At 34.5% G+C, this 25,281-nt stretch overlaps 2 protein-coding genes across 2 annotated transcripts; both read right to left on the minus strand.

Annotated features, from left to right (window-relative positions):
• Positions 1 to 12,604: 12,604 nt before the first annotated feature.
• LOC125821927 (uncharacterized) lies at positions 12,605 to 14,112 on the minus strand. The gene is made up of 6 exons (XM_049501281.1): positions 13,918 to 14,112; positions 13,577 to 13,700; positions 13,148 to 13,170; positions 12,870 to 13,002; positions 12,775 to 12,777; positions 12,605 to 12,664 (listed from the first exon to the last, which is right to left on the minus strand). Coding segments are annotated over exons 1-6 (345 nt in total). The 5' UTR covers positions 13,920 to 14,112.
• Positions 14,113 to 18,591: 4,479 nt separating this feature from the next.
• On the minus strand, positions 18,592 to 24,975 carry LOC125822223 (zinc finger CCCH domain-containing protein 68-like). Its single transcript, XM_049501603.1, has 4 exons — positions 24,856 to 24,975; positions 20,404 to 20,523; positions 20,187 to 20,311; positions 18,592 to 20,095 (listed from the first exon to the last, which is right to left on the minus strand). The coding sequence occupies exons 1-4, from the start codon at positions 24,910 to 24,912 to the stop codon at positions 18,592 to 18,594; spliced, it is 1,806 nt and encodes a 601-aa protein (XP_049357560.1). The 5' UTR covers positions 24,913 to 24,975.
• Positions 24,976 to 25,281: the final 306 nt, after the last annotated feature.

Below are 25,281 nucleotides of genomic sequence, written 5' to 3' on the forward strand. Positions count from 1 at the left end.
AATTTGACATGAATCGTAGACAAGTTGCTTAGCTACTTTAATTTGAAGACTTGTTTCTTGTTCTTCGATTTATGTTATTATGGATAGTTTAATCATTATATTTTTATTGTTGTATGTTGCTGGTCCCTCATTTATTCAATTGTTTTTTTTTGGCATGTGTACATTACCGAAGAATGATTGCTAAAGTAACAATACTTTTTCACTATGGGGGTGAATGGATCTTTTCTCCCCAATTATTGTACACTAAGAAGTTGATGCATATGTGGCATGAATTTGATCCAGACTTGTTGTCTTACGAAGACTTGTGTGAAGAATTTAAAAATGAGCTTGGTTATTTTAAAGTGAAACAACTCTTAGTTGCTGGACCATCTGGTAGATACTACATAGTTGAAGGTGATGATGGTATTCGGGCTTTACAATGTCTGATTTGTCATGAGTTTAAGAATATTGACTTATTTGTTGTAGATAATACGGACTTGACAGTTGATACCCATAACATTCTTCATCATTTAGAGAGATATCATGTAGATGTTGAAGTTGCATCAGATAATGAACATGTACCAGGAGATTCTGATTGTGAGGTTGATACTCCTTCTGATGTGGAGTATGATGAAGAAAGGCTTCAGTTGTTTGAGAAACAAAGAAACAGTACTGTAAGTGATAAATTGGATCACTACAAGGAATTGGAGAAGGGGATGTCATTTGCCACCATTGAGGAAGCTAGAAAGATACTGAACTACTATGCTATAGCTAGTAGACGTGGATTGAAGATTGAAAAAACTGATCGTAGCAGGGCTAGTAGTAGACGTGGATTGAAGATTGAAAAAACTGATCGTAGCAGGGCTAGGTATGTTTGTCAAGTTGGATGCCTTTTTAAATGTAATATTTCACAGGATAAAAAAGGGGCTTCTGGATTTAGTATAAAAAATTTGATAAGTGAGCATACTTATTTTCCATGCTACAAAAATTCGAGGGCTAATTCGAAGACATTAGCTCAATACTTCAAAAGTAAATTACAGAGAGATCCTAAGTACACTGTGAAGAAAATAAAAGAAGAATTATCAACTGATTTTGATTTGAATGTTACAAAATTCAAGGTAAAGAGGACTAAGGTGATGATCCTTGAAAAACTAGACGGGAGTTTCAAGGATGACTTTAACAAACTTGAAGCATATGGGGCTGAATTAAAAAAGTCTAATCCAGGAACTGATGTTGAAATAAACATCTCAAAAGATGCTTTTGAGCAAGGTATAAGAAAGTTCTTGAGGATGTACATATGTTTTAATGCCTTGAAGGTAGGTTGGAAAAGTGGATTAAGACCACTCATTGGTTTGGATGGTACTTTCTTGAAGGATAGGATCAAAGGTCAATTGTTGGTTGTTATGGGACAAGATTCTATGAATCAATTCTATCCAATTGCTTGGCAGTGGTTGACAAAGAAACTACCAGGACATGGTCATGGTTTGTGGAGCTTTTGAAGAGGTCTTTGGACCTTAAAGATGGAAGTGGAGTGACTTTTATTTCTGACATGCAAAAGGTTTATCATTTTTTAAACATGTTTCATTATATTTTTTTTACTTATTTTCTGTTTTAATCGTGAACTCTACTTCATTGCTATCTTCTTTTTAATCTTACAGGGGTTACTGAATGTTGTGAGCAATGTACTTCGCTCCTATGTCAATGGTTGATCCTGCTCATGCAATGGAACCACCTAATATGATCAAAACGATTGGAAGACCCAAGAAAAAAAGAGATAGAACAACAGATGAAGCAAGAAAAAGAAAAAGGGAATGGACTTCATCAAGAAAAGGTTCTATAATGACATGTAGTAATTGTGGGGAACAAAATCACAACGCAAGAGGTTGTTATAAGGTATATTTTTAACTTATTATCTTATTTTAGGTAAATCTTTAACTTGCATTAATTGTGTATTTTTGGAGATTGCAATAGTTGGAACTATTTTTAGTTGAATAAAAATAGTTGAATAGTTGTTATGACTGTTTTTAGTTGGGCATTTCTTTAGACTTTAATTTTGAATATTTGAAAACTAAAATTGTTGCGACTGTTTTAGTTTTTGGGACTGCTACAGCTTTGTATTTCCTTAGACTGCAATAGTTAGAAATATGAGTTAACATTATTTTGTTTGATTGGCAAAAGCGGCTGAACAGATTTCAAAGAAAGGCAAAGGCAAAGAAAAAATTGGTGAGACATCAACTGGAACACAACAATCTGGCCATGCCTCAAGAAGCAACAGTTATGAGCCTAAATTTGGTACGTAACCATCTCAACAATCAGCCTTTCAAACTCAATTTGATACTCAACAGTCAATAGCTTATGGACCTGATATTGGTGACGATGAAGACCCAATATTGAGGCCAAAAATCATCTCTGAAGCTAATACATTGTTGTCCATGAGAAAGAGCAGAATGACGCCATCAACTGGTGGTAGAAGAATTCAATTCATCAGAGATGCAACTGGGGTGTCAACTCCAACAAACTTGCCTTATTCACCAACAAAGATAACTTGGCGAGGAAAGGAAGTCGTTACATGCAATCAGTTACTAAATGACGCGAGGAAAAAACGTATCAAGATGATGGCAAGAAAAGGGCAAGGGGAACCAGCCCCCGATTCTTCTGAAATATGAAAGTTGTTTTGTTTTTCTTTTGTGATGCCTAGACATTTTAAAGGTTAAACCTTTTATTTTGTGATGCCTAGACATTTTAAAGGTTAAAGCGGTTGACATGTGATTTTTGTTTTTACAATTAGTTTAACCTTAAAATGATAACTATTTTGTAATAGGATGACAATTGATGCTAGATTTGTTGAAATATTAGGTTATGCAATATGTTGATATTGAAGTTTTGTGTTATAGATTTGTTGTCTTCCTGCATAGAAAAATTGCTTGCAATGGTGTTGTCAATGGATTTAAAGTGACCAATGAAGTGTATCTCCTTAGTGCAGGTTGACATCACAATTCTTTTCAATGAGCTTTTGTATTGCTACTGCTTGGAATTTGTTTATGCATTGTGATTATTATCCTCCACTTAAGAGGTTGAAGGTCTTGTGTCATTATTTCTGTTAGATGCATGTATGACAATGTCTACGGTCTGGTGCATGTTACTGTTATCTTTCTATAGTTGGTCAATGGTGAAGTGCAACTCTGGAATTTATATAGCAGATTATGGTGCTTTCTAATCTCATTTTGATATGCTTCTCTAGCATTTCTCTAGCAAAGTTGTTTATTTTGGGCACTGTTTTTAAAATCATGATGTAAGATGTCGTTTAAACACTCTGCGATAGGACGTGATATGGGCAGAGTTATTCCCTTGTGATTAAGGGAGGGATGGACAAGCTTTTGCGATCAACCAAGATAATTGGAGCGACTGAGTAGCTCACGAAATTTTGAGAGTCAAACAATATAAATTTCAATTTTGAAAGTCAAACAATATAAATTTTAACCAACATTTGAAGATGTATTTTTCATCATATTTGACATGAAGAAGGTTGCAAGTTGTAAGACTTTCCGTTACGAATATCTAGCGCAAAATGACAACTAAAAAGTATGTTGATAGTAATAATAGAAAACAAGTAATTCGTTCGTCCAACCTGACTTTCATTTATGATAAACACTTAAATGCAACACAAAAAAAAATAAAAAAAAATAGATTACTACACATAATCCCTATGGCATGTTTGACTCAAGCAGCCATAAATTTGTAACTGAATACTCTTTCACTGCTACTTTCAGATGTAGTAGGCAGCACTGTTAAATTGTGGTGAGGATGAAACCACCATCATAGGATGAGTAACAATAGCTTTGCAATCTCCGTGGAAAAGTGAAGTCTTGAAATAACCCTCAACATTTGTAGTCCCAACCAAATCCTCATGTGTTAATGGCACACGAATTTTGTCAACAACATCTCCAGTAGCTAGATTCTTGAAGTTGTTATCAGTCAAACACATTTTGTAACATCCATTTGGTGTCCATTGCTCGGTGTCCACGCCGTGAATTGACTGACTTCAAGTCCACAATAACACCTCCTCTTTGAACTAGAAGAGACATTCGACCCCTCAGACATTGTTAGAAAATAAATTAATTGAAAGAGATGATAATGGAAGAATTAAGTTTGAGGGTTAGGGAATGTGTTAGAACTCATCCAATCGCCCAAGAAGTGAAAGAGGGTGAGAAGGATCTTAGGGCTTTTTGGATTGAAAAGTTGAATGAAAAATTGGGTTACTGATGGGTTATAGGGATTTAAATTTGGGTGGGTCTTTACTTGGGTGGGTTTTTAGTTGGATGGGTTATTTTAATTCAATATTTGTTCATGAATTTTGATTTTTTATTAATAAAAAAAATAATGACGTGGCCGAATTATAATTGGCCACGTGTAAAAAATGGTTTTGCAAAACCACCGTTAAAAAATAATGGGATGAATGAGCCTTTTTCTTAAACGGTAATGGCATAGATGAGCCAAACTTTTAACGGATGGCATAAATGAGCCTTTTCTGAAAGTTCGATGGCATATTTGAGCCTTTTCCCTTTTTGAAACATTTATCATTTAAAACTCATAAATAGAAAATGAAAATAAATTATCTATAAGATATAACCAATTATTAGTAATAACTTGCCAGTATTTCCTAAAACTAATTGAGGTTCGCACAAATTTATTTAAACACCACAATTTTAAATTAAAAGCAAATGAAAAATGTGTCTATTTGTTTATTGAGGGGGTAAACCTTTTTGAGGACAAAAATAAAAAATAGCAGTTTCCCTTTTTTTTGATACGGTAATAATAATAATAATAATTTTATTAATAATGGGAAAATCTCACGTAGACAAGAAAAGGCTCTCCCATCTCTTCCCTCTCCGGCTCTTGAACAAAGATTCATTACAGGCAGCAAAAAATGGACCATTTGTTTTTGCAGTTTTGCCACGTAAGTCAAAAATGTGTTCAAACTACAAATAAAAAATTAGTTCAAGGATAATAGGACCTTAATTTAGTTAAGATGTGTCTCTGAGATTTCGGTCACTTATTCAAATCATTCTCATTGAAGAAGAAACAGATATAGAAGTTCATTTCAATTAGCACCATCCTAAACCATCAAGAGCAAATCTGCTTCTTCAGCATATATTGCTTGGTTCTAATTGAAATGAAACTTCTACATCTGCTTCTTCTTCAATGGGAATGGTTCAGATAACCGAAGTTTGCTATCATCATAATTCATAACTTTGGTCCAGATCTGATGAAGTGTAAGAACTGTATGGAAATAGGAGAAACAACGGATTAAAACCAAGTAAATTGAGACAAAGAAAGCTATAAATCTAAGAGATAATCCATAAATTACATACTTTGGAGGAATTGTGGACCGACGCAAGGACAAACCACCTCAAGCACTCTTTTTTTTCTTATGATGCTGATCCCCTGCTTCTTTACTTTCTTCACTAGTAACCACATGCCATTCCTCGTTCAAATGAAACTACCAATAACAACATTAAAAGAGCTATTACGACAATGTGTGTGGAAACTACACATATAAAGGTACCTCCTATCATCTAAAACTTAGATTACCTTGGGAGGAGATTTTCATTTAGCCGGAGATTTGTAAGAAAGTCTCTTTTTTGACTTCTTCAGGCAATGTCTTTCTTCAAATGATGAGCTAACAATACTTTGATGCGTCCTCTGTAACTGTGGATGTTGTTGAGATCCCCTACCAACTTTTGACGGGCAATCCTCTTCTCGATAATGTTTTACTTGTTGAATGGTAAAATATGCAAACTAGTTTAGAATTGGGACAGTTGAAAGTCGCCTTGAGATGATGGTGAAGAAAAGAAAGATTCTAAATACCAGCAGATGAGAGACGAGAAGACATGCTTGACGAGTTGTCTTCTCTACAACTGACTCGGTGGATACTTATGAGCAAATGAGAAAAGGTCAAACCATTTCACTGCCAATCCAGAAACATTTAGTTTAAACCCCTCTTTGCTCATTTAGCAAATCAGAAGTTGTCATATATCTGTAGTCCTTGTCCCTGCCTGTCATCTGCAAAATGGAGTCAAGCTAACTCAAACTGCACATTTGGATGGAGCATTAGGAATTAGGTACTGCAAATAAATGAGTGTAAGAAATGGATACAAGAGAAAAATACCATGCCATGTGATGTTTACCTTCTCGAGTATATGTTTGTAATAGATGATTGCTGCAAGGCATATAAACCAGTATTTGACAAACAGCGTTGCACAAAACAACTTGAACAGTGCAATTGCCAAACATGTTTAGTCTCAAAATATTTGGCAGACAAATGGTGATTATGCGATAGGATCTATAATATGAAAAAGATTACCATCATTTTAGTAAGGGTCAATAAGAAGCACCTAAGTCCCAAGCCCAAACAGCATACGAAACAACAAATGGGAAAAGGATAAACCATTTAACAAGGAAAATGAAATATTTGACAGACCTAGGGACATTATGCATCAAGATCTATAATACGAAAAATATTACTACCATTGTAGTTGGGTCAATAAGAAGCTCCTAGTCCCAAGAAAGGAACAGCACAAGAAACAACAAAATGGGAAAAGGTTAAACCATTTAACAAGGAAAATGGAATATTTATCAGACCAATGGTGATTATGCAACAGAATCTATAATACGAAAAAAGATTACTACCATTTTAGTAGGGTCAATAAGACGTTCCTGGACCCAAGACAGGAACAACACAAGAAACAACAAATGGGAAAAGGTTAAACCATTTAACAAGGAAAATGAAATATTTGGCAGGTCGATGTTGATTATGTAACAAGATCTATAATATGAAAAAGACTACAACCATTTTAGTAGGGTCAATAAGAAGCTCCTAGTCCCAAGACAGGAACAACACGAGTACAACTTGACAACCTTGGTAGATAATTATTGCAAGGCATATAAACCGGTATTTAACTTGACTTCCCACTCCCAACACATAGTTTAGCTAAGAAGTGTTGTTCTTGTTTGTTGAATAGGTCTGACATCTGATTTTCCTTGGCCAAACATTCTTTCCTCGTAGAAATTAGTTTTCCACCCCCAACTTAATCCAATTGATTCTAAAAAGCACTAAACTATATTACCATCCAAATGGCAAGTGGTAAGTGTCTTTCTCACAAAACTGTTTGCCTGCATTTTTTGCCCCCCTTCCACCAACCTACCCCTAATTTTTTTTTTTGTTTTCCAAAAACAAAAAAAAATCTGTTTTTTCAATTAAGTTTGAAAATTAATTGAATTTTTGAAAATTAATATTTTTTTTATTTTTTTTTAGCAAAATTAAGAATTTTGATTGGAAGTGAAAACTAAGTGATCTATTATGGATCAATATGAATACCCATATTTAACCCATTTTGACCATATTTGTAGAGACTTTTAAAATAGCTTGAAACTCATATTTAACCAATTAAAATATGAGTGATCCAAGTCATTAAATATGGGCAAAATGGACTCATTTCATTAATATGGGCTGAAATTGCCACCCCTAATATAGACAACCCCTTGCTGAGCTGCTTCAACATTGAAGTCAAAAGCCTGCAAACAAACATGAACACCAAAAGTTTATAATTGAATAACTATGCTGCTGATAGTGCAAAAGTGAACCAGATTACAAAAGAGAAACCCTGTAGTCTACTTGACAATGAAATACGAGCCTTTGAAACCAATATTTAGAAACATTTCAAAAGGCAGGTAAAAGTCATGTTGTTTCATTTTAGGCTAAGTTCTTCAAAAGATAGCCATTTCAACACTCATGGGGTGCTCACGTAAAATTTTGAAAGTAACACTCAAAAACAGGTACTTCAAACTCTCAAATAAATGGTGACATATCTCCTCCCTTTAGTAGCCTCAGTGTGATAAGAGTAAAATGGGTGAAATATTTTTCCAAGCTCTTCCAGAATTAACACCAATTACAAAAAGTTGTGGTGCCATGCAATACCTCAAACATGGCTTAAGTCAGAATACTTTCTAGTATAGATCTTACGTCTCGTGCACCAGTGTTTTTGGCAATGCCTTCCTCAACAATAACTCAAAGTGCATTCTCGGTAAACTGTAAGTTGACCTGTAACATCAAAACAATTGTTTTAGCAGTAAATTGACCGATTTTGATACAGTGCATCACAATAGAGTTATCTTCTTCTTTTTTATCAAGAGTGGCTTCTTCTTCTTCTCTTTCCCTTTTTTCCTGTGAATGTGTTGGGGATAAAGACACAGAAACTTCCTTTTTCAGAGAAATGAAACATCGTACGTTAAAGCTAAACAGCACTAAGCTAAAAGCTTACATTATTCAAGTTGATTGTGTGTATTTCTTGCAAAGAGCATTTTGGGTTCTGTGAGAGCAAAAACAAGGATCCACAATTAAAAGGAAAAAAAAGAAGTGAGAAACAATATGAAATGTGAAAAACAAAAGAGAACATCAACTTCAATTATCCTCTTTCATCTTCAAGCAGCATACTTTTTTCCTTCTCCTGGGAGTCAAAAATTCATAAACAAATAATTTCTCAATGCATGCAAGTTAAACCTCAAAAAGACTTTTCACAACAGGTGTAATGACGATTTACAAACACACAGCCTCACACTTATAATTTTCATAAGTTTGTTGGCTTCTATATCCATGTATAAACCTACTATTGTAAGATTATAGCATTTAACTAGGTCAAGGTGCTTAAATGAGATATTTGAAAAATAAGCTCCAAGTTCAAGAGTACTTCCGATTTAAACTATAAATGCAAAGAATTTGCAAAAATGGAGGTTTGTTTGAAGAAGTTTGATGATGTAATTGTTAGCACGCTGCAGCAGCACCTTGAGCTCCAAATCTAGAGGGGTAAAGATGATTTTACTGATGTCAACATGGTAAAAAGGATCAAAGAAAGATAGAAAAGGCAAATATTGGAAGAGGATACCTTTAACAGAACATATTGAGTTTGCTTCCCTTCTTAATGACAGCTAAGAGTACATGATAGCACCTAAAGGACATCATCTCAACAAATACTATGAGGACTCATCATAATATGACTATTTTAAAGTTGGTAATCAACCTCCTAAGCACAGTTGGAGTTCCCAAAAAGCCGACTAATCATGAAAACGTGAAACTAGAAACTATATCGCAAAAAGGCAAAAAGAGTAGACAAACCTGAACAAGATGATCCTCGTCCAGTGAAGATAAAACTCACTAAAACTGGAAACCGCCTCACAAATACAGATATGAGTCCATATGCAGTGAGATCATCACTTGACCTCTCCCTCCCAACAAAAGTGTAGTCTAGCTGAAGATGTTCTGTTTCTTGCTGTTGAATAGGTCAGTGCCTGACATCTGATTTTCCTTGGCCAAACATTCTTTCCTAGCAAGTGGTAAGTGTTTTTCCCACAAAATTGTTAGACTGCAATTTTTAAAAAGAAAATGCAGATAAAATAGGCACTAAATAGATTCAGTATACCTGAATAGTATTGCCACATGGAAGTTTCCGTGCTCTTCAGGTACACTTACAATCTGAAGAAGAAATAAAAATAAACTCAGCAAGTGAAATCATTAATCTCGAATAATGCTTCAAAGAGAACGTATTTGAAGTCAAGGAACTACATAATATGAATTTGTAAGCATATTTACAAGAGTTATGGGCAATTGGAATGAACAGATGAATATACTAGAAGTGAAATAAGACATCCCTGAATCCCTGAAAGAGCTACTGTTATATTGGAACAAATGAGGCCTCCACAAAGCTGCAAAGCCCCTCTAGAACTCCATACCATAACCAAAGTAGTGACCAAAACATCCATCAGATACTACTGTGAGTGATGTTCTGCAAACACGCACAGCCACACACTTTTCATTATTTTTCAGTTGGCTGGCTTATATATCCATGTATTAACCTACTATTGAAATCAGATATTTGAATTATAATCTACAAGTTCAAGAATACTTCGAATCTAGACTATGAATGCAAAGAATCTGAAAGGATGCAAGGTTATTTGAAGAAGTTTGATAATGTAATTGCTGGCATGCGGCAGCAGCACCTTAAGCTCCAATTCTTAAGGGACAAAGATGATTTTACTATTGTCAACATCGAAAAAAGAATCAAAGAAAAAGAGAAAAGGAAAAAATTGGAAGAGGCTACCTTTTAACAGAACATACTGAGCTTACTGCTCTTCCCTTCTTAATGCCAGCTAAGAGTCCACAATAGCACCTAAAAGCAAAATGAAGAACTACTAAAGTTCCCTATTGAATCAATCGATCAAAACCACATTTACAAATCTGGGTATAATTCCCATTGGTTGGGCGAATTTCATTAGGACTTCATCAACATATACTATGAGGATTCATTATAATTTGACTATTTTTAAGTTGGCCATCAACCTCCTAAGCAAAGTTAGAGTTCCTCAAAAGCCAATTAAATCAGGAGAATGTGAAAGTGGAAACTACATCGCCAAAAGGCAAAAAGAGTAGACAAACCTGAACGAGCTGCTCCTCATCCAGTGAAGATAAACTCACTAAAACTGGAAATCTCCCCACAAATTCATATGCAGTGAGATCAACACTTTCTACCTAGATACAGAAAGCAATGTCAAATAAATGCTTCCAGTGCATTTGGTTTCTAGAATTTCAAGAGAACAAGAGTCATTATATCTACAAAATAGTGATCCGGAAAAGAAAACTATGCTCAAGTCACAGGGATCTCCTCACAGATTCCAATAGTGATGATGTGACTACAGCATCAGTTAGACCGCCAATTCTCATGTTGGTTCGAACTGGTGCTCCAAATCCAATTGAAAAATCTTGTTGTCTGGGAGTAAAGGAATGATAAGTTGAACCATAATATTCCACTTAACCTAACTGTGTTCCATGAAGTTAATTTTGTTTGACAGATAACCTTTCTGAAATTGTCTTCTCTAAACCAACAAAAGCACCACCACAGATAAAAAGGAAATCTTTTAGTGTCTATCTGCAAATTAGTATATGGAAAATTGTGAAGAGCAGTCAGCATCTAAAAAGAACAGTGCTGAATTTTAGATCATTCGTAGATGATTGCTGCAAGGCATCAAACAGGGTTGCACAAAACAACTTGAACAGTGCAATTGCCAAACATGTTTGGTCTCAAAATATTTGGCAGACCTATGGTGATTATGCAATAGGATCGATAATATGAAAAAGATTACCATCATTTTAGTAAGGGTCAATAAGAAGCACCTAGTCCCAAGCCAGGAACAGCACAAGAAACAACAAATGGGAAAGGTTAAACCATTTAACAAGGAAAATGAAATATTTGACAGACCTAGGGTGATTATGCAACAGGATCCATAATACGAAAAAGATCACTACCATTGTAGTAGGTTCAATAAAAAGCTCCTAGTCCCAAGATAGGAACAACACAAAAAACAACAAATGGGAAAAGGCTGAACCATTTAACAAGGAAATGAAATATTTGGCAGGCCGATGTTGATTATGCAACAAGATCTATAATATGAAAAAGACTACAACCATTTTAGTAGGGTTAATAAGAAGCTCCTAGTCCCAAGACGGGAACAGCACGAGTATAAGAAAAAGGAAAAGTCACACACAATACAAATGAATTCTAACATGACCAAGCCACTGTAGCTACTTAACTATAGAGCACAGGAACATACAGATTATTAACTTCATATATATTAGGGGGAAAAATACCATCCAATTGTATAACAGCAGACATTCAACTCTTGGTACATTTTAAAAGAAAAATAAAAACAATAAAGAGCCCAAAAATATATTTGATCTTAACCAAGTATTTCACCATAAAGATTCCACAGCCAATTGCATTACAACCCTAGAAAAGAACCTAAAAGTAGTGACCAAAACATCCATCAAACTCCTAAAATTGGAAACCGCCCCATAAATTCAGGTATGAGTCCATACGCAGTGAGATCATGACTTTCTACCTAGATACAGAAGGCAATGCCAAACAAATGCTTCTGATGCATTTGATTTTTAGAATTTCACGAGAATAAAGAGTCATAAAATCACTAGATTTACAAAATAGTGATCCGGAAAAGAAAACTATGCTCAAGTCACAGGGATCTCCTCCTCACAGATTCCAATAGTGATGATGTAACTGCAGCATCAGTTAGACCACCAATTCTCATGTTAGTTTGAACAAATGCTCCGAATCCAATTGAAGAATCTTGTCGTCTGGAGTAAAGGAATGATAAGCTGAACCATATTATATCACTTAACCTAAATGTGTTTCATGAAATTAATTGAGTTTTTCAGATAACCTTTCTAAAATTACCTTCTCTAAACCACAAAAGCTCCACCACAGATAAAAAGGATATCTTTAGCTATCTGCAAATTAGTATATGGAAAAATATAAAGAGCAGTCAGCATCTAGAAAGAACAGTGATGAGCTATTGAACAATTAATGTCCAGCTCGTTCTAATTTCACAGCCTTCGTAGATAATTGCTGCAAGGCATATAAATCAGTATTTGACTTGACTTCCGTGTAGTTAAGCTGAAGAAGTGTTGTTTCTTGTTTGTTGATTTTCCTTGGCCAAACAATCTATCCCAGTAAAGATTTGTTTTCCACCTGCAACTTAATCAAATAGATTCTAAAAAGCACTAAACTATATTACTATCCAAATAGCAAGTGGTTAGTGCTTTTCCCTCAAAACTGTTTGCCTGCAATTAAAAAAAAGAAAAAGTAGATAAAAGAGGCTATAATAAATTCAGTATACCTGAATAGTATCTCCATGTGGATGCTTTCATGCTCTATTGTCAGGTACACTTACAATCTGAAGAAGAAATAAAGATAAACTCAACAAGTGAAATTATTAAACTTCGAAAAATGTTCCATAAGAGAACACATTTGAAGTGAAGGAACTACAGATAGGAATTTGTAAACATGTTTACAAGAGTAATAGGCAATTGGAACAAACAGAAGAAATAATTTGCAATAAATACTCACAGTTCCTTCAAGCATCTTTAGCAGTGCCTGTTGGACGTCCTCCTCAGATACATCGCTGCCAATGTCAAGGCTCTCAGCCTAAACAGATGACTGATGAGAATGACTACTTTAAAGTCAATTATCCAAATTCATAAAGTAGATAATAATTTTTGGCTATTTTATCAACTTCGTCTATGTAGGCAACCCCTTGCTGAGCTGCTTCGACATTGAAGTCAGCAGCCTGCAAACAAACATGGACACCAACATTTATAATTGAATAACTATGTTGCTGATAGTGCAAAAGTGAACCAGATTACAAAAGAGAAACCATGCAGTCTGCTTGACAATGAAATACGAGCCTTTGAAACCAATATTTAGGCACATTTCAAAAGACAGGTAAAAGTCATGTTTAGTTTCATTTTGGGCAAAGTTCTTCACATAAGATAGCTATGTCAACACTCATGGGGTTTTCACGTAAAATTTTGAAAGTAATACTCAAAAGCAGGTACTTCAAACTCTCAAATAAAAGGTGACATGTCTCCTCCCTTTAGTAGCCTCAATGTGATAAGAGTAAAATGGGTGAAATATTTTTCCAAGCTCTTCTAGAATTAACGCCAAATACAAAAAGTTGTGGTGTCATGCAATACCTCAAACATGGCTTCAGTCAGAATACTTTCTAGTATAGATCTTAAGCCTCGTGCACCAGTGTTTTTTGGCAATGCCTTCCTCAACAATAACTCAAAGTGCATTCTCGGTAAACTGTAAGTCGACCTGTAACATCAAAACAAATCGTTTAGCAGTTACTTGATTGATTTTGATACAGTTCATCAGAATGGAGTATCATTTTTTTTTATCAAGAGTGGCTTATTCTTCTTCTCTTTCCCTTTTTTCCTGTGAATGTGTTGGGGATAAATACAGAGAAACTTCCTTTTTCAGAAGAATGAAATATTGTAGGTTAAAGGTAAACAGAACTTAGCCAAAAGCTTACATTATTCAAGTTGATTGCTTGTATTTCTTGCAAAGAGCATTTTTGGGTTCTGTGAGAGCAAAAATAAGGATCCACAATTAAAAGGAAAAAAAGGAAGTAAGAAACAATATGAAATGTGAAAAGCAAAAGAAATCATCAACTTTAAATATTCTCTTTCATCTTCAAACAACATATTTTTTTCCTTCTCCTGGTAGTCCAAAATCATAAACAAATAATTTCTCATTGCATGCAAGTTGAACCTCAAAAAGACTTTTCACAACAGGTGTAAATGACGTTTTACAAGCACACAGCCTCACACTTTTCATTTTCATAAGTTTGTTGGCTTCTCTATCCATGTATAAACCTACTATTGTAAGATTATAGTATTTAACCAGGTCAAGGTACTTAAATCAAATATTTGAATAATAAGCTACAAGTTCAAGAGTACTTCCGATCTAGACTATAAATGCAAAGAACTTGCAAAAATGGAGGTTTATTTGAAGAAGTTTGATAATGTAACTGTTGGCACGCTGCAGCAGCACCTCAAGCTCCAAATCTGGAGGGGTGAGGATGATTTTGATGATGTCAACATGAAAAAAAAAAAGATCAAAGAAAGATAAAAAAAAAAAAAAAAAGGCAAATATTGGAAGAGTATACCTTTAACAGAACTATTTTAGATATAGTAGAAATGTAAATTTTGAATTTTTCTACTTTCTTTCTTTGACTTCACCGAAAATCTTGAAATCATAATACGAATATCCATTGAAATAGAGAGGAAGCTTACTTTAATGCCAGAGAGGAGAGAGGGAGAGTTTCTTTCACTTAACTGAAAATCTTGAAATCATAATACTAATGAGACACAGAGAGAGATTTAAGATCTTAATAATCATCTCAAGGAACTGCATAATGTACATGTCATCCCCGCCTACCCACCAACATCCAAAAAAAAAAAGATGAAATAATGCATTAGACTAAATCTTTAAATTTCAAAATTTTGATGAAAAAACATAGTCAAACTTGATGAAAAATCAGAAAAAAACAACTGATAAGTACTAGAATGATCGAAAAGCAAGAAACATAACAAGAAGAAGTAGACTTTATCAATCATTGATTAAATTTTGATTAAAATAATATATTAGACTAAAACACTGTCAAACTTGATAAAAAATCACGAATAAACAACTGATAAGTACTAGAATGAGAGCAGCGTGGAAGGCGTTTGGTAATTTTTATAGAGAGCAGCTTCAACTTGACGCGTTGTTTATTTTATATGTTCGCGTCTATTATAGAAAAAAAAACACTACAATTTTATTTAATTGTTATAAATAAAAATTATATAAAGTAATTTTTTTAAAAAAATATGTAATTTTTTCAAGAATTACAAACATATTTAAATTATTTTAGAGAGAGAGAGGGGTAGATATATGTTTTTTATAAACTTGAAAATTGGACAAAACAAATTATTCCCGCGGGATCAGTTTGATGTCACTTTTTATATTTATTTATTTTCCTATGCACTTATTCTATCTTTTTCTTTGCACAATGCGGATGATTGATGGTAAATGAATGAATGTAGGTAATCTTAATAATACCAGTTACAGTATTATTGCATACGGAAGCAAATAAAAACGTAAAAACGATTAAATGAAATGAGAAAAATAAATAATAACAAAAAAAACAAGAAAAAAAAAAGTTGAGAAAAAAATAAACGAATAAAGAAATAAATGAGAAAATGAATTACGCATTCATTTGAATACATATGAAATTTGCATCTAAGTCTCAAGTTTATGGAATTCAGAATTTGTAGGAAACTATGACTTCTTTATATTTGTCCAGGACGAATATGAAATATGTAAGATTTTTACTCAATTTCAAATGTATTGTGTTAGCTGTCATCCGATCTAGTTCCTCCACCAAGGCTAATCCATCTCTTTCTCGTTTAATTTGTCAACCCAAAGCTTAGTGAATCCCTCTTTTTTCCGATCAAGTTCCTCCACCAACATTAAATTCAGGCATGTTCTGTCCTGACTTATGTTCAGCCAATTGAATTAACAGATCAAATATCAGCTTGTCTTCTCTACAACTGACTCTGTGGCTACTTATGAGCAAAAGTTTTGTGCTCCCATGTCCCTTTTCTGAGTTTGTCTTGTTTCAAGTTCTCTACAACTGACTCAAGTAGAATTGATTTTTGTTGTAGAAAAATTGAATCCAATTTGCTTATTATCCTTTGTCTACTTCTAAACTTTTATCGGACAACTGAAAAGTAATACGGGGAAATTTTTTCTGTTTTCTTAATAACAATGTGTCATGATCTAAACAATAGCTAGTAAAATTCACTGTTTACTTTTTTCTAGCTTATATATAAAAATTATTACTATATATTATTATACACATATAATACATGTCGCCAATTTTAGTTTAAGCGGTTGGGCGGAGGACTAACATGGTTGTTCAGGTTTTATAAAGTAGCAATTCTGTAAAACCTGTCACAATTCACAAACCCATAGCTTAGAATTTGTTAAACCTTTAACGTCCCAATATGGGTCGGTTAGGTCATAATCATACATTTTGTTGGAACGTTGCTTTTATTTAATCTATTAAAGCGGATCCAAAAATTTATGAACTTTTAATATTTCAAATTAAAAAAGAAAAATTCTTTATACGTGTCCAAGAGAATTGAACCCCGTAAAAAAAAAAAAAAGTGTGTATTCCTTCACTATCATTGGACTAAGTGGAAGCACAAGGTTTATGTAAAAGTTGTTTCCAAAAAACTAAACTTGATACCCTAGATCCACCCCTGCCATTAAATATGCAGGCCAAGCTACTTTGCAACTCCGAATCAATTGTTGTTCATTGCATATTGCGGGATTCCAAATGAATCTGTGCAAGCTGTCTTTTGAAAGCAATGATGAATCTATCTCTTTCTCGATTGTATTAATGTATAAAATAGTTATGAACCTTTTTTCTTTTCCGATCAAGTTCCTCCGCGCCAAGGCTGATCTATCTATTTCTTACCTAATGAATCACTCTTTTTCCCGATCAAGTCCAACGCAAAGCACAGTTAAATCTTTGCTTCATTCGACTGACAATGCATTATTTTCAGGTAATTCATGTAGTTTAAGTTGAAGCATTTGTCAATACAAACTCTGGTCATGAAGTAACTTGTCGGGAAGATAAAGGAATTGCCTTTAGACCGAGTCTCCAAATAATTCAGAATTTGTAGAAAATTGTGCCCACCCATTATCAGTTTATTTATTGAGTAATTTTCATATAGCAAACACAAAATTCATATTTGTATGCTGTAGCAAAGTTTGCATAATTGCGCTCTATAACAAACATACAAATGTATAATTCGTTATACATATACAAAAAAAAACAGTTGTATAATTCGCTATACATATACAAAAGAAAGCAGTTGTATACAAAAGATCAATTGTATAATTTGTGTATGTATAAAACGAGAAAGGCAAAAGAAAACTGGCAGAAAAATATTTGTATTGTATAATTATAAGTGTATAGGACAAAGATATATGTATTTGCATGTGTATATACAATTTTCTCTTGCTTTATACAAACAGAAGCGCAATTTATACATTTCGTTTCTGTTTGTATAAGCGAGAGAAGCGAGGGTGGCGAGTGAGATTTGGGAGAGTGGCGAGCGAGATCTGGGAGAGAGGAGAGAGGGGAACGAAAATATATGTATATATACAATTTCTTCTTGTTTCATACAAACACAAACACATTTTATACATTTGTGTTTGTATAAAAGCGAGAGAGGCGAGCGAGACTGCCACCAAACGAGAGTGGCGAGCAAGATTCCACCAGGGAGAGTGGTGAAAATAGCAATAGTTTGCTATAAGATACAATTAAATCAAAGTATATTTATAGCATTTAATTTAAATTAATAGTTTGTTATTATATATAATATTCGCTTATTTATTTCCTCTTTCCTGGCCAAGCAACATTTCCTCCAACCAAACTTAATGTCAATTGTCAACATCATCCCATTGGAAAAATCCTTTTGGTCAGAATTTAGTCATATTTTACTTATGTCATTTTACTTTTATAAACATTTTTATCCTTTTAACTTTTATATCTTATAATTAAAAAAATTTAAAAAAAATTCTTTTAAAATAAAAAAAAATATTATAGATTTTTCAAAAATTCTACCCAAATTTTCTGATCATTTAGCATTACCCTATCCCATTATTATTCGATTTAGTACCATTTTCACTACCTTTAAAGAATTTAATAAACTTCGGTCTATCAAATCCTTCATTGCCTTGTCAATTCCCACTAAATTATAGCATTAAATCAAATTATCTTAAATTCATTATTGATATCAAACGGTCACTTTTTCATTTTTAAAGTGAGGGGAGGGAGGGGTCAATATACTGGATTGTAATTGCAATTAGGAGAGCAAAAAAACGACTTCAAAACCTGTCGAAAGAGAATTATTGTCCAAGGCAAAAAACGCTTCATCCAACTTCAAAGTTTCAAAGGACAACTCCTTCAAGATTTTCAGATAAAAGCCATGTCTGATTCTAAAATTTTAATCCAAGTTTTAAAGATCTGCTTTTCAAAATTTCCCTCAAGGAAAAGGCGCAACGGGAGTGCTTTTGTTCTAACAGTTGCCTTTTGTCACTAGTTTCCTGTATAAAAGAAAAGAAATACCCCTTGAGTCATGTCCTCACTTTACGACATTCTCTTAAAATCCCGATCTTCCAAAATCCCCCCAGACCTCTTTTGTCCGGATATATCATGCAGGAAGGGACAAGAGGAACCATTACGGCATCCCCTAGGTTTATTAAAGAAAACACAACGCGTCAAACTGCACTGAATCGGTTTTTGGTTCATTAACAAACCTGGCACTCGTGTATAATTACCACGAGGATTGGTATTTTGCAAACGATCATCAACTGCAGACTCACAAATTTCTCCATGTTGCTTGATCAAGGACTTGCAGTAATTGATATCCTTGTGAAGAGGGGTAGGACTAGTCATTGAGGAGAAAGGGGATGTATGGCCAACATTGGGTGAAACCACATCATATTTGGAACAAGAAGAAGGAACCAACTCAGAATTAACCAACGGCTTTCCTCCTACATTGTCAGGTACTCCATATTTGTTAATCAATTTCTTAATCTTTTCCAGATTTAGGTCTGAAGTGGGGTGAGCTAGTGACTTACTCTCTCTAATGTTTGCAGTTCCCACATGAGGAGGGGCCCTTTGTTCATTAACCAAATTACTTTTCACAGATGATGTTTCAGGCTTAGTCATCGTCAAGGGCACAGATTTTGCCATTGGCTTTGGCCCAAAAATTTGTCCAGATCCTGCATGGGGAGCTTGGTATTCATTAATGGGCTTGATAATTACCTTATCGGGTTTTGTCCTAGGCAAGGGAACCGGTAGATCCACTGGCCTAGACATGGCAGCAACGAGAGAATCAATTGTTACAGCACCAGTTTTGGCATTGGTAGCCAGTCCACGTTCATTCATCAGCTTTGGTATTTCTTCTGGGTTAAGGAGAAGCCTAACCAATAAGTTGGTATCGATCAGACTATCCTGCTCTTGACTTTTTGCAAGAGCAGCTACAGCTGTGGCTATAGCAACTGTCAAATCACCCTCAAAACCAGGAATATTCTGGGTGACAGGGTTGTGCTTAGCAGGTGGCATTCCAGAAACTTCAGACTTGAGCTGGGGAATATTCTGGTTTTCACATATTCTTTGATATTTGGGCCCATAGTTATGATTAGCTGATTGGTCTGGATAAATTTCAGTCTGGTCTTGAGTGCTGATATTTTTAAATGTCGGCTGATGCTGGGGAACAGTTGGTGGTTTAGGAGAAACTTTGGTTTGGTCAGATCCCTTCAGATTTCGACATCTTGAAAGATATGGAGGAGTTGATTGAACTTTAGAAGGCCATTTTGCAGAAGGAGGAGAGTTGCTTGAAGGTTTCCTGGGATTTTGGATGGTTGATAAAGACTGGGGAAGTGATTTTTCATTAGCAGGTAGCTTTTGCGAAGTAACTAAACTGAAAGATGATGAGGCACTGTTAGGTAGACATGCATCTGGCGATTTGCTGCTGATGGTTTGGGATGGAACTTCTACATCTGCTTCTTCTTCAATAGGAATGATTCGGATTGCTGGAGTTCGGTTATCATCATAATTTTGGTCCAGATCCAACGAGGTGGAAGGACTGTACGGCAATAAGCAAAACAATGGATTACAACCCAAGTAAATTGATACAAATAAGCTATAAACCAAAGAGATAGTCCAAAATTACTTACTTCGGAGGAATTGCAGATCGACAAGGAAAAACCACCTCAAGCACTCTCTTTTCCCTATGCTCCTGATCTCCTGCTTCTTTACTTTCTTCACCAGCAACCACACGCCATTTCTCGTTCAAGTTAAACTACAAATAACAACATTAACTTGGTTATTACGATAATGTGTGCAGAAACTATGCATATAAAGTCACCTCCTATCATCTAAAACTTAGATTACCTTGGGAGGACATTTCCATTTAGCCAAAGATTTGTAACAAAGCCTCCCTTGCAGCTGAAGATGATGTTGAGATCCCCTACTGACTTTTGATGGGCAATCCTCTTCTTGATAATGTTTTACCTGATAATGTTGAATGGTAAAATATGCAAACTTGTTAAGGAGAAATTGGAAAAAACTAAAGCAATTAATGTTCTTGACAAGTAAACCTGAAAGCATGTCAAATTGACATGTCCTTTAGACTACACTAGAAATATCTCCTTGGAAAAATAATATACAGCAACAACACAACATCACTTCTTCATGTTTGCTCTACCTTCAAAAAGTGGGGAACAATTTTCAATTAACAACTCAAACATTTGGGTGCGTCTTGTGAAGAGGCACCAAATCAGGAGCTCATCTTCTCTCCAAAGGGAGAAAGGCGACTAAATCTTCATCCCAATTTATTTCTTTTATGACTTCGTATGACTAAGATGGAGTTTAAAAGTGCAATTAACAGTTAGAAGCATGTAGAGTCTATGGACATTAGACAACAAACAGAAACATTTCTCAGCAATCCTTTAGGTGTGTGATGAATTGACAGAGAAAAAGTTTTAAGCACAAAACAATGGAAAACCAGTAAGAGGGTTGGGGCATTCTACTTGAAATTGCCAAATTTTGGAGCTTAAATGGAGAAGACAGTATTCAAGCTAAGGGATAGGCTTTGGAAATCGTAGAGTATAAACTCATCATTTTCCTTCATGTTCACTATGTTTACAGATCTTGCAATTGTAACTTCTATGTCAAACATGTTAAGAACAAGCACCTATGCAAGAAGATGCACTTTTAAGCAAGGAACATGTTAGCGTCAATAACATTTATCAAGTCACTTACTCTCCTCCTAGCATTACCAGTTATTAGGAATGTTGTTGATATCTCTACAAAATATAAGATAATATAGGACCAAGAACAAAATTGATGAAAGCTCTTGTCAAAGGACTACCTTGTGGGTTGGGAATTGATATGATTCTAAGTTGGGCTTTTTTAATGAATATTTTATATGATCTGCATCAAGCTGCATCTTTCTTTTAATCTATTACATCCCACTAAAGAATCTCTTGGCTGAAATGGCACAAACACATGACTTAAATAAACCTGCTCCTCTCCCAGTGTTGATCTCATTTCTCATCGTACATCCACACATGTACCTTATTGTCAGAATAAAAAGCAATACAACTGTGATGACAAAAGGTAGAAAATCAAGGATTGATGAAGGAAAATGGAAATGGTAAAGTGAGATTTCTTAGTTCAGAATAACATAACTTGTTATAACAGGTTGAACATGTAAATGGTCAAGAAGTACCTGAGAGATGATGACTTAACGGAATCTCTGAGTGACACAGTACAAGTTTGAATTGGACCTACTCCTAAGTCCTAAGTGGGGGGATAATTGGGACACGTAAAAGTCACCTTAAGATGCTGGTGAAGAAAGAAAGATTCTAGAAACCAGAAACAAGACAAAGGAAGATCGTTAGTGACCTTCATAATGAAATGGGTATATTTACAATAAAGTGCTTGTACGAAAATTGCAGGCTCATGAGTTACAGATATGATATTCTGCATCGAGGGTGTTGAAATTATTCTGTAGTAGGCAAAGATTTAATAGTCAACTCAAATAGACCTTTACAACTTGGGAACATGTGTGATTTGAGTAAAATTCAAGTGTTGGCAAAACATGAGAAAGTACATAGTCCATGGACATACATTGGACTAAGTGGATCAAACTACAGTAGACACGAGTATGTAATACGTGTGTTCCTTCTTTTCTTTAGATAGAAATTGTCCCAAGAGTTTAATTCCATTCCATTGTATATTAGACTCCATAGATAGTTGTCTTGGTCATAATAATGGGGAGTGTATACATGGAAACACATTTATTTTATTTTTTATTTATTATTCTTATGAAATGATTCATGTATTGTTTTAAAGTTGAAAATGCTTCACGATTGATCTGAGAGTGATTTTGAAAATATTCACCCAAGTGTTATCTGCTATAAAGAATTTACATTCATTAGAAGTTACCAAGTTCAAAAAAACAAAAAAAAAGAATTTACATTCATTAGTATTTATGCTTCTAAGAGCCAAATGATTTGAAATAGCACTTGTTGAATATTTTGAGTCTTAAATTTTCTCTCGAGGAAAAGATCTTATAGTTGATTCTATTTAAATGAGTTGGATTGGTTATGAACATCAGTATGTGATGTAAGTATATCTTTTAAGGCTACTAGGCCATATATTTATTTTTGACATATTTAAATATTTTGGGAGTTACTTGTGTTCACCGAGATTGGCTTCAGATAAATTTTGATTGTCACCTTGAAACTACACGTGTTAGTGTATGCATGGACTCTACCTAATAGTAAAGGGCTATGCCAAAGTGCCTCATGGGAGAGTACTAATATTGTGCTATAATAGCATGGTTGAGTCGATTCATGTGACACTACGATGAGATGACATGACATGAGCAAGTAGGTTCTATGATACTTTTCACAGTATTGATCACCTACTTGACCTTTTGGATCTTGTGTCGGTGCTAGTATAGTACTACCCATGAAAGGTATAAAAGATTTGAATAAGCTTGGGCCTAAGGAACCGAAAGTGATTCTTATGTTTCAATTCAATTGAAAGGAATTTAATGATTTAATTAAATTATTTTGTTAATGGAATCGAAATAAGGTTGAGTTGAAATAAATTTACACTTGATCCTGCAATTCAAATATAAAATATATTGTGATTTAAAATTTAGTGCATTTTGTTCTATGTCGAATAATACTTGAATTGATTCCCTAATAAAGTCTTCGACTTTTCTTTATGGTATTGATTCTCGTTCGGCTCTTGGAATCACATCGAATGCTCTCCCTCTGGATCGAGCCTCCTTTTCAGTCGGTCTTGGTTGGTTCCACCTCTTTGCAGGGTGAGTAGTTGTCCCAACTTTTAATGAAAGAGAGTCGATAATTCTTATTGAGTATTGTGAAGGTGTACTCAAACCTTTTAGGCCCCCACTATGTTTCCATATTTAAGAATGAGGCATGGCATGTTATGAGTGGACATTGCTAAGGTTACTTTCTTCCTGAGGTACATGTTAAAGCACCACTTTTATTTTGGGCATAATACATAAATATACTTTTTAACTAGGTTTCAGCTCACATTGATGCTCTCCAACTTTGAGTGTGCACAAATAGACACTTAAACTTGTATAAAGTTAAACAAATAGACACACGCATCCTCCTTGGCATGCTACATGACAATTTGAGTCCTACGTGTATTATGTCACAGAGGACTCATATGCCTAGAGGACTCATATGCCTACTTCTTCAACTTTATACAAGTTTAAATGTTTATTTATGCACACCAAAGTTGAAAGGCATAAATGTGCAATGAGGCCAAGTTAAAGGGCACATGTATGCATTATGCCTTTATTTCGTGTTAGCCTATTATGATCTTCTTCCACTTTTATTTTGTGTCAACTACTATGTTCTTCTTTTTCTTTAGTCAGAAGTTGTCCCGAGAGTTTAATTACATTCCATTGTATAGAGGCTCCATAGATAACTTGGGTCTTAATAATGGGAGTGTACGTGACATACATGGAAAAACACATTTATTTTTCTTATGAAATGATTCATGTATAGTTTTAAATTTGAGAACATTTCATGATTGATTTGAGAATGTATAAAATTTTCAAATGTTTCCACATTTGGTTCAAATGTGGTCGGGGAGCATTATACGAGTTTGGTTCACACATGTAAGTTAGTGTTTCGTGTGCCAGTCACATGAATTTAGGGCATGATAGGTACCTTTCAACGAAAAGGTAAACAACTAAGTCAAAGCTGGAAAAGAAAATAAATGGCTGCTACCCTTACAAACCCTAACACTGTTCAAAGCAATTCTTGGTCACCTGGAGTTTCTCTTGTCTACATCCAATATAAGAAACATATAGGTACTCATCAAACATAATCTCAAGGCCATTAACTGATTCCCGCTAGGTTTCAGAATTTACCTAATCTTAATCTTTTTCTTTACTCTTTTGTCCTAATATTTTAGTAGTATCAAAATCCATAATTTCCCTTTCCAGATTTTCCTAAATTCCAGCCACTCATTCATAACAGAACATCAAGCAGAAAATAATGCAGGTAAGACAAAGCAGCAAAACAAGTTAGCATCTTCTTTCCCCAATCTAATCTAACAAAAAAAATCACAGAACTCATAAGAACCGGTAAACCATAAAAAAAAAAAAAGGCAATGCAGTAGGATTCTGCAAGAAAACTCATCTTTGTGATTTTCTGAAACAGACACACATCTATATCTATGTATACAAGAAAGAGTGAATTTAATCCATAGTCGTATATAAAAAATTAAAAATAAACATAAAAAATTGAGCACTAAACAGAGTAAACAGACTCAATGAGTAATGTATACCTGACAAAGATTAGGTCCAGAAGCCCAAGAAACCGTTTTTGCTTTCTTCAAACCCATAAAGAAATCACTTTATCGGACACTTGATTTACCCTACAACACTCAAAATCGCCTTCAGATTATCAACTTGATAATGCGAGTAAGAATCGGAATGTTGTTTCAGTAAAAAAAAAATTGAGAGTAGAAATCGGGAGGAACAGAGATTGGAATGAAAACCCTAGCAATCGTTGTTTGGGGAGTGGAAAAAATAAGAGAGTCGAAGACGTTGCGCCGCTGCGGGAGGAAGCATATTTGTATTTTGGCTGCTGCTTGAAAGATCGTTACACGCCTTTTCATATTTACCGCCTACACCTCATTACGTCCTCGTCCTTTTATTTTTCATTTAGGGTTAATTACACTAAAATACCCTTATACTATTACTTAGATGCA

This window comes from Solanum verrucosum, unplaced genomic scaffold (genome assembly GCF_900185275.1).
Source record: "Solanum verrucosum unplaced genomic scaffold, falcon-dt-bn FXZP01000103.1, whole genome shotgun sequence".
NCBI classification, from domain to species: Eukaryota; Viridiplantae; Streptophyta; class Magnoliopsida; order Solanales; family Solanaceae; genus Solanum; species Solanum verrucosum.

What these genes read in the sequence shown, in the direction of transcription:
- LOC125821927 (XM_049501281.1), bottom strand. An exon ending in TGACTGAAGCCATGTTTGAG is followed by an intron (nt 13,171 to 13,576) that starts GTATTGCATGAC and finishes GTTTGTTTGCAG; the next exon opens with GCTGCTGACTTCAATGTCGA. An exon ending in GCTGACTTCAATGTCGAAGC is followed by an intron (nt 13,003 to 13,147) that starts AGCTCAGCAAGG and finishes CATTGGCAGCGA; the next exon opens with TGTATCTGAGGAGGACGTCC.
- LOC125822223 (XM_049501603.1), bottom strand. Translation starts at nt 24,912, where the DNA reads ATGGGTTTGAAGAAAGCAAAAACGGTTTCTTGGGCTTCTGGACCTAAT. An exon ending in CTGGACCTAATCTTTGTCAG is followed by an intron (nt 20,524 to 24,855) that starts GTATACATTACT and finishes CAACATTATCAG; the next exon opens with GTAAAACATTATCAAGAAGA. An exon ending in CGATCTGCAATTCCTCCGAA is followed by an intron (nt 20,096 to 20,186) that starts GTAAGTAATTTT and finishes ATTGCCGTACAG; the next exon opens with TCCTTCCACCTCGTTGGATC.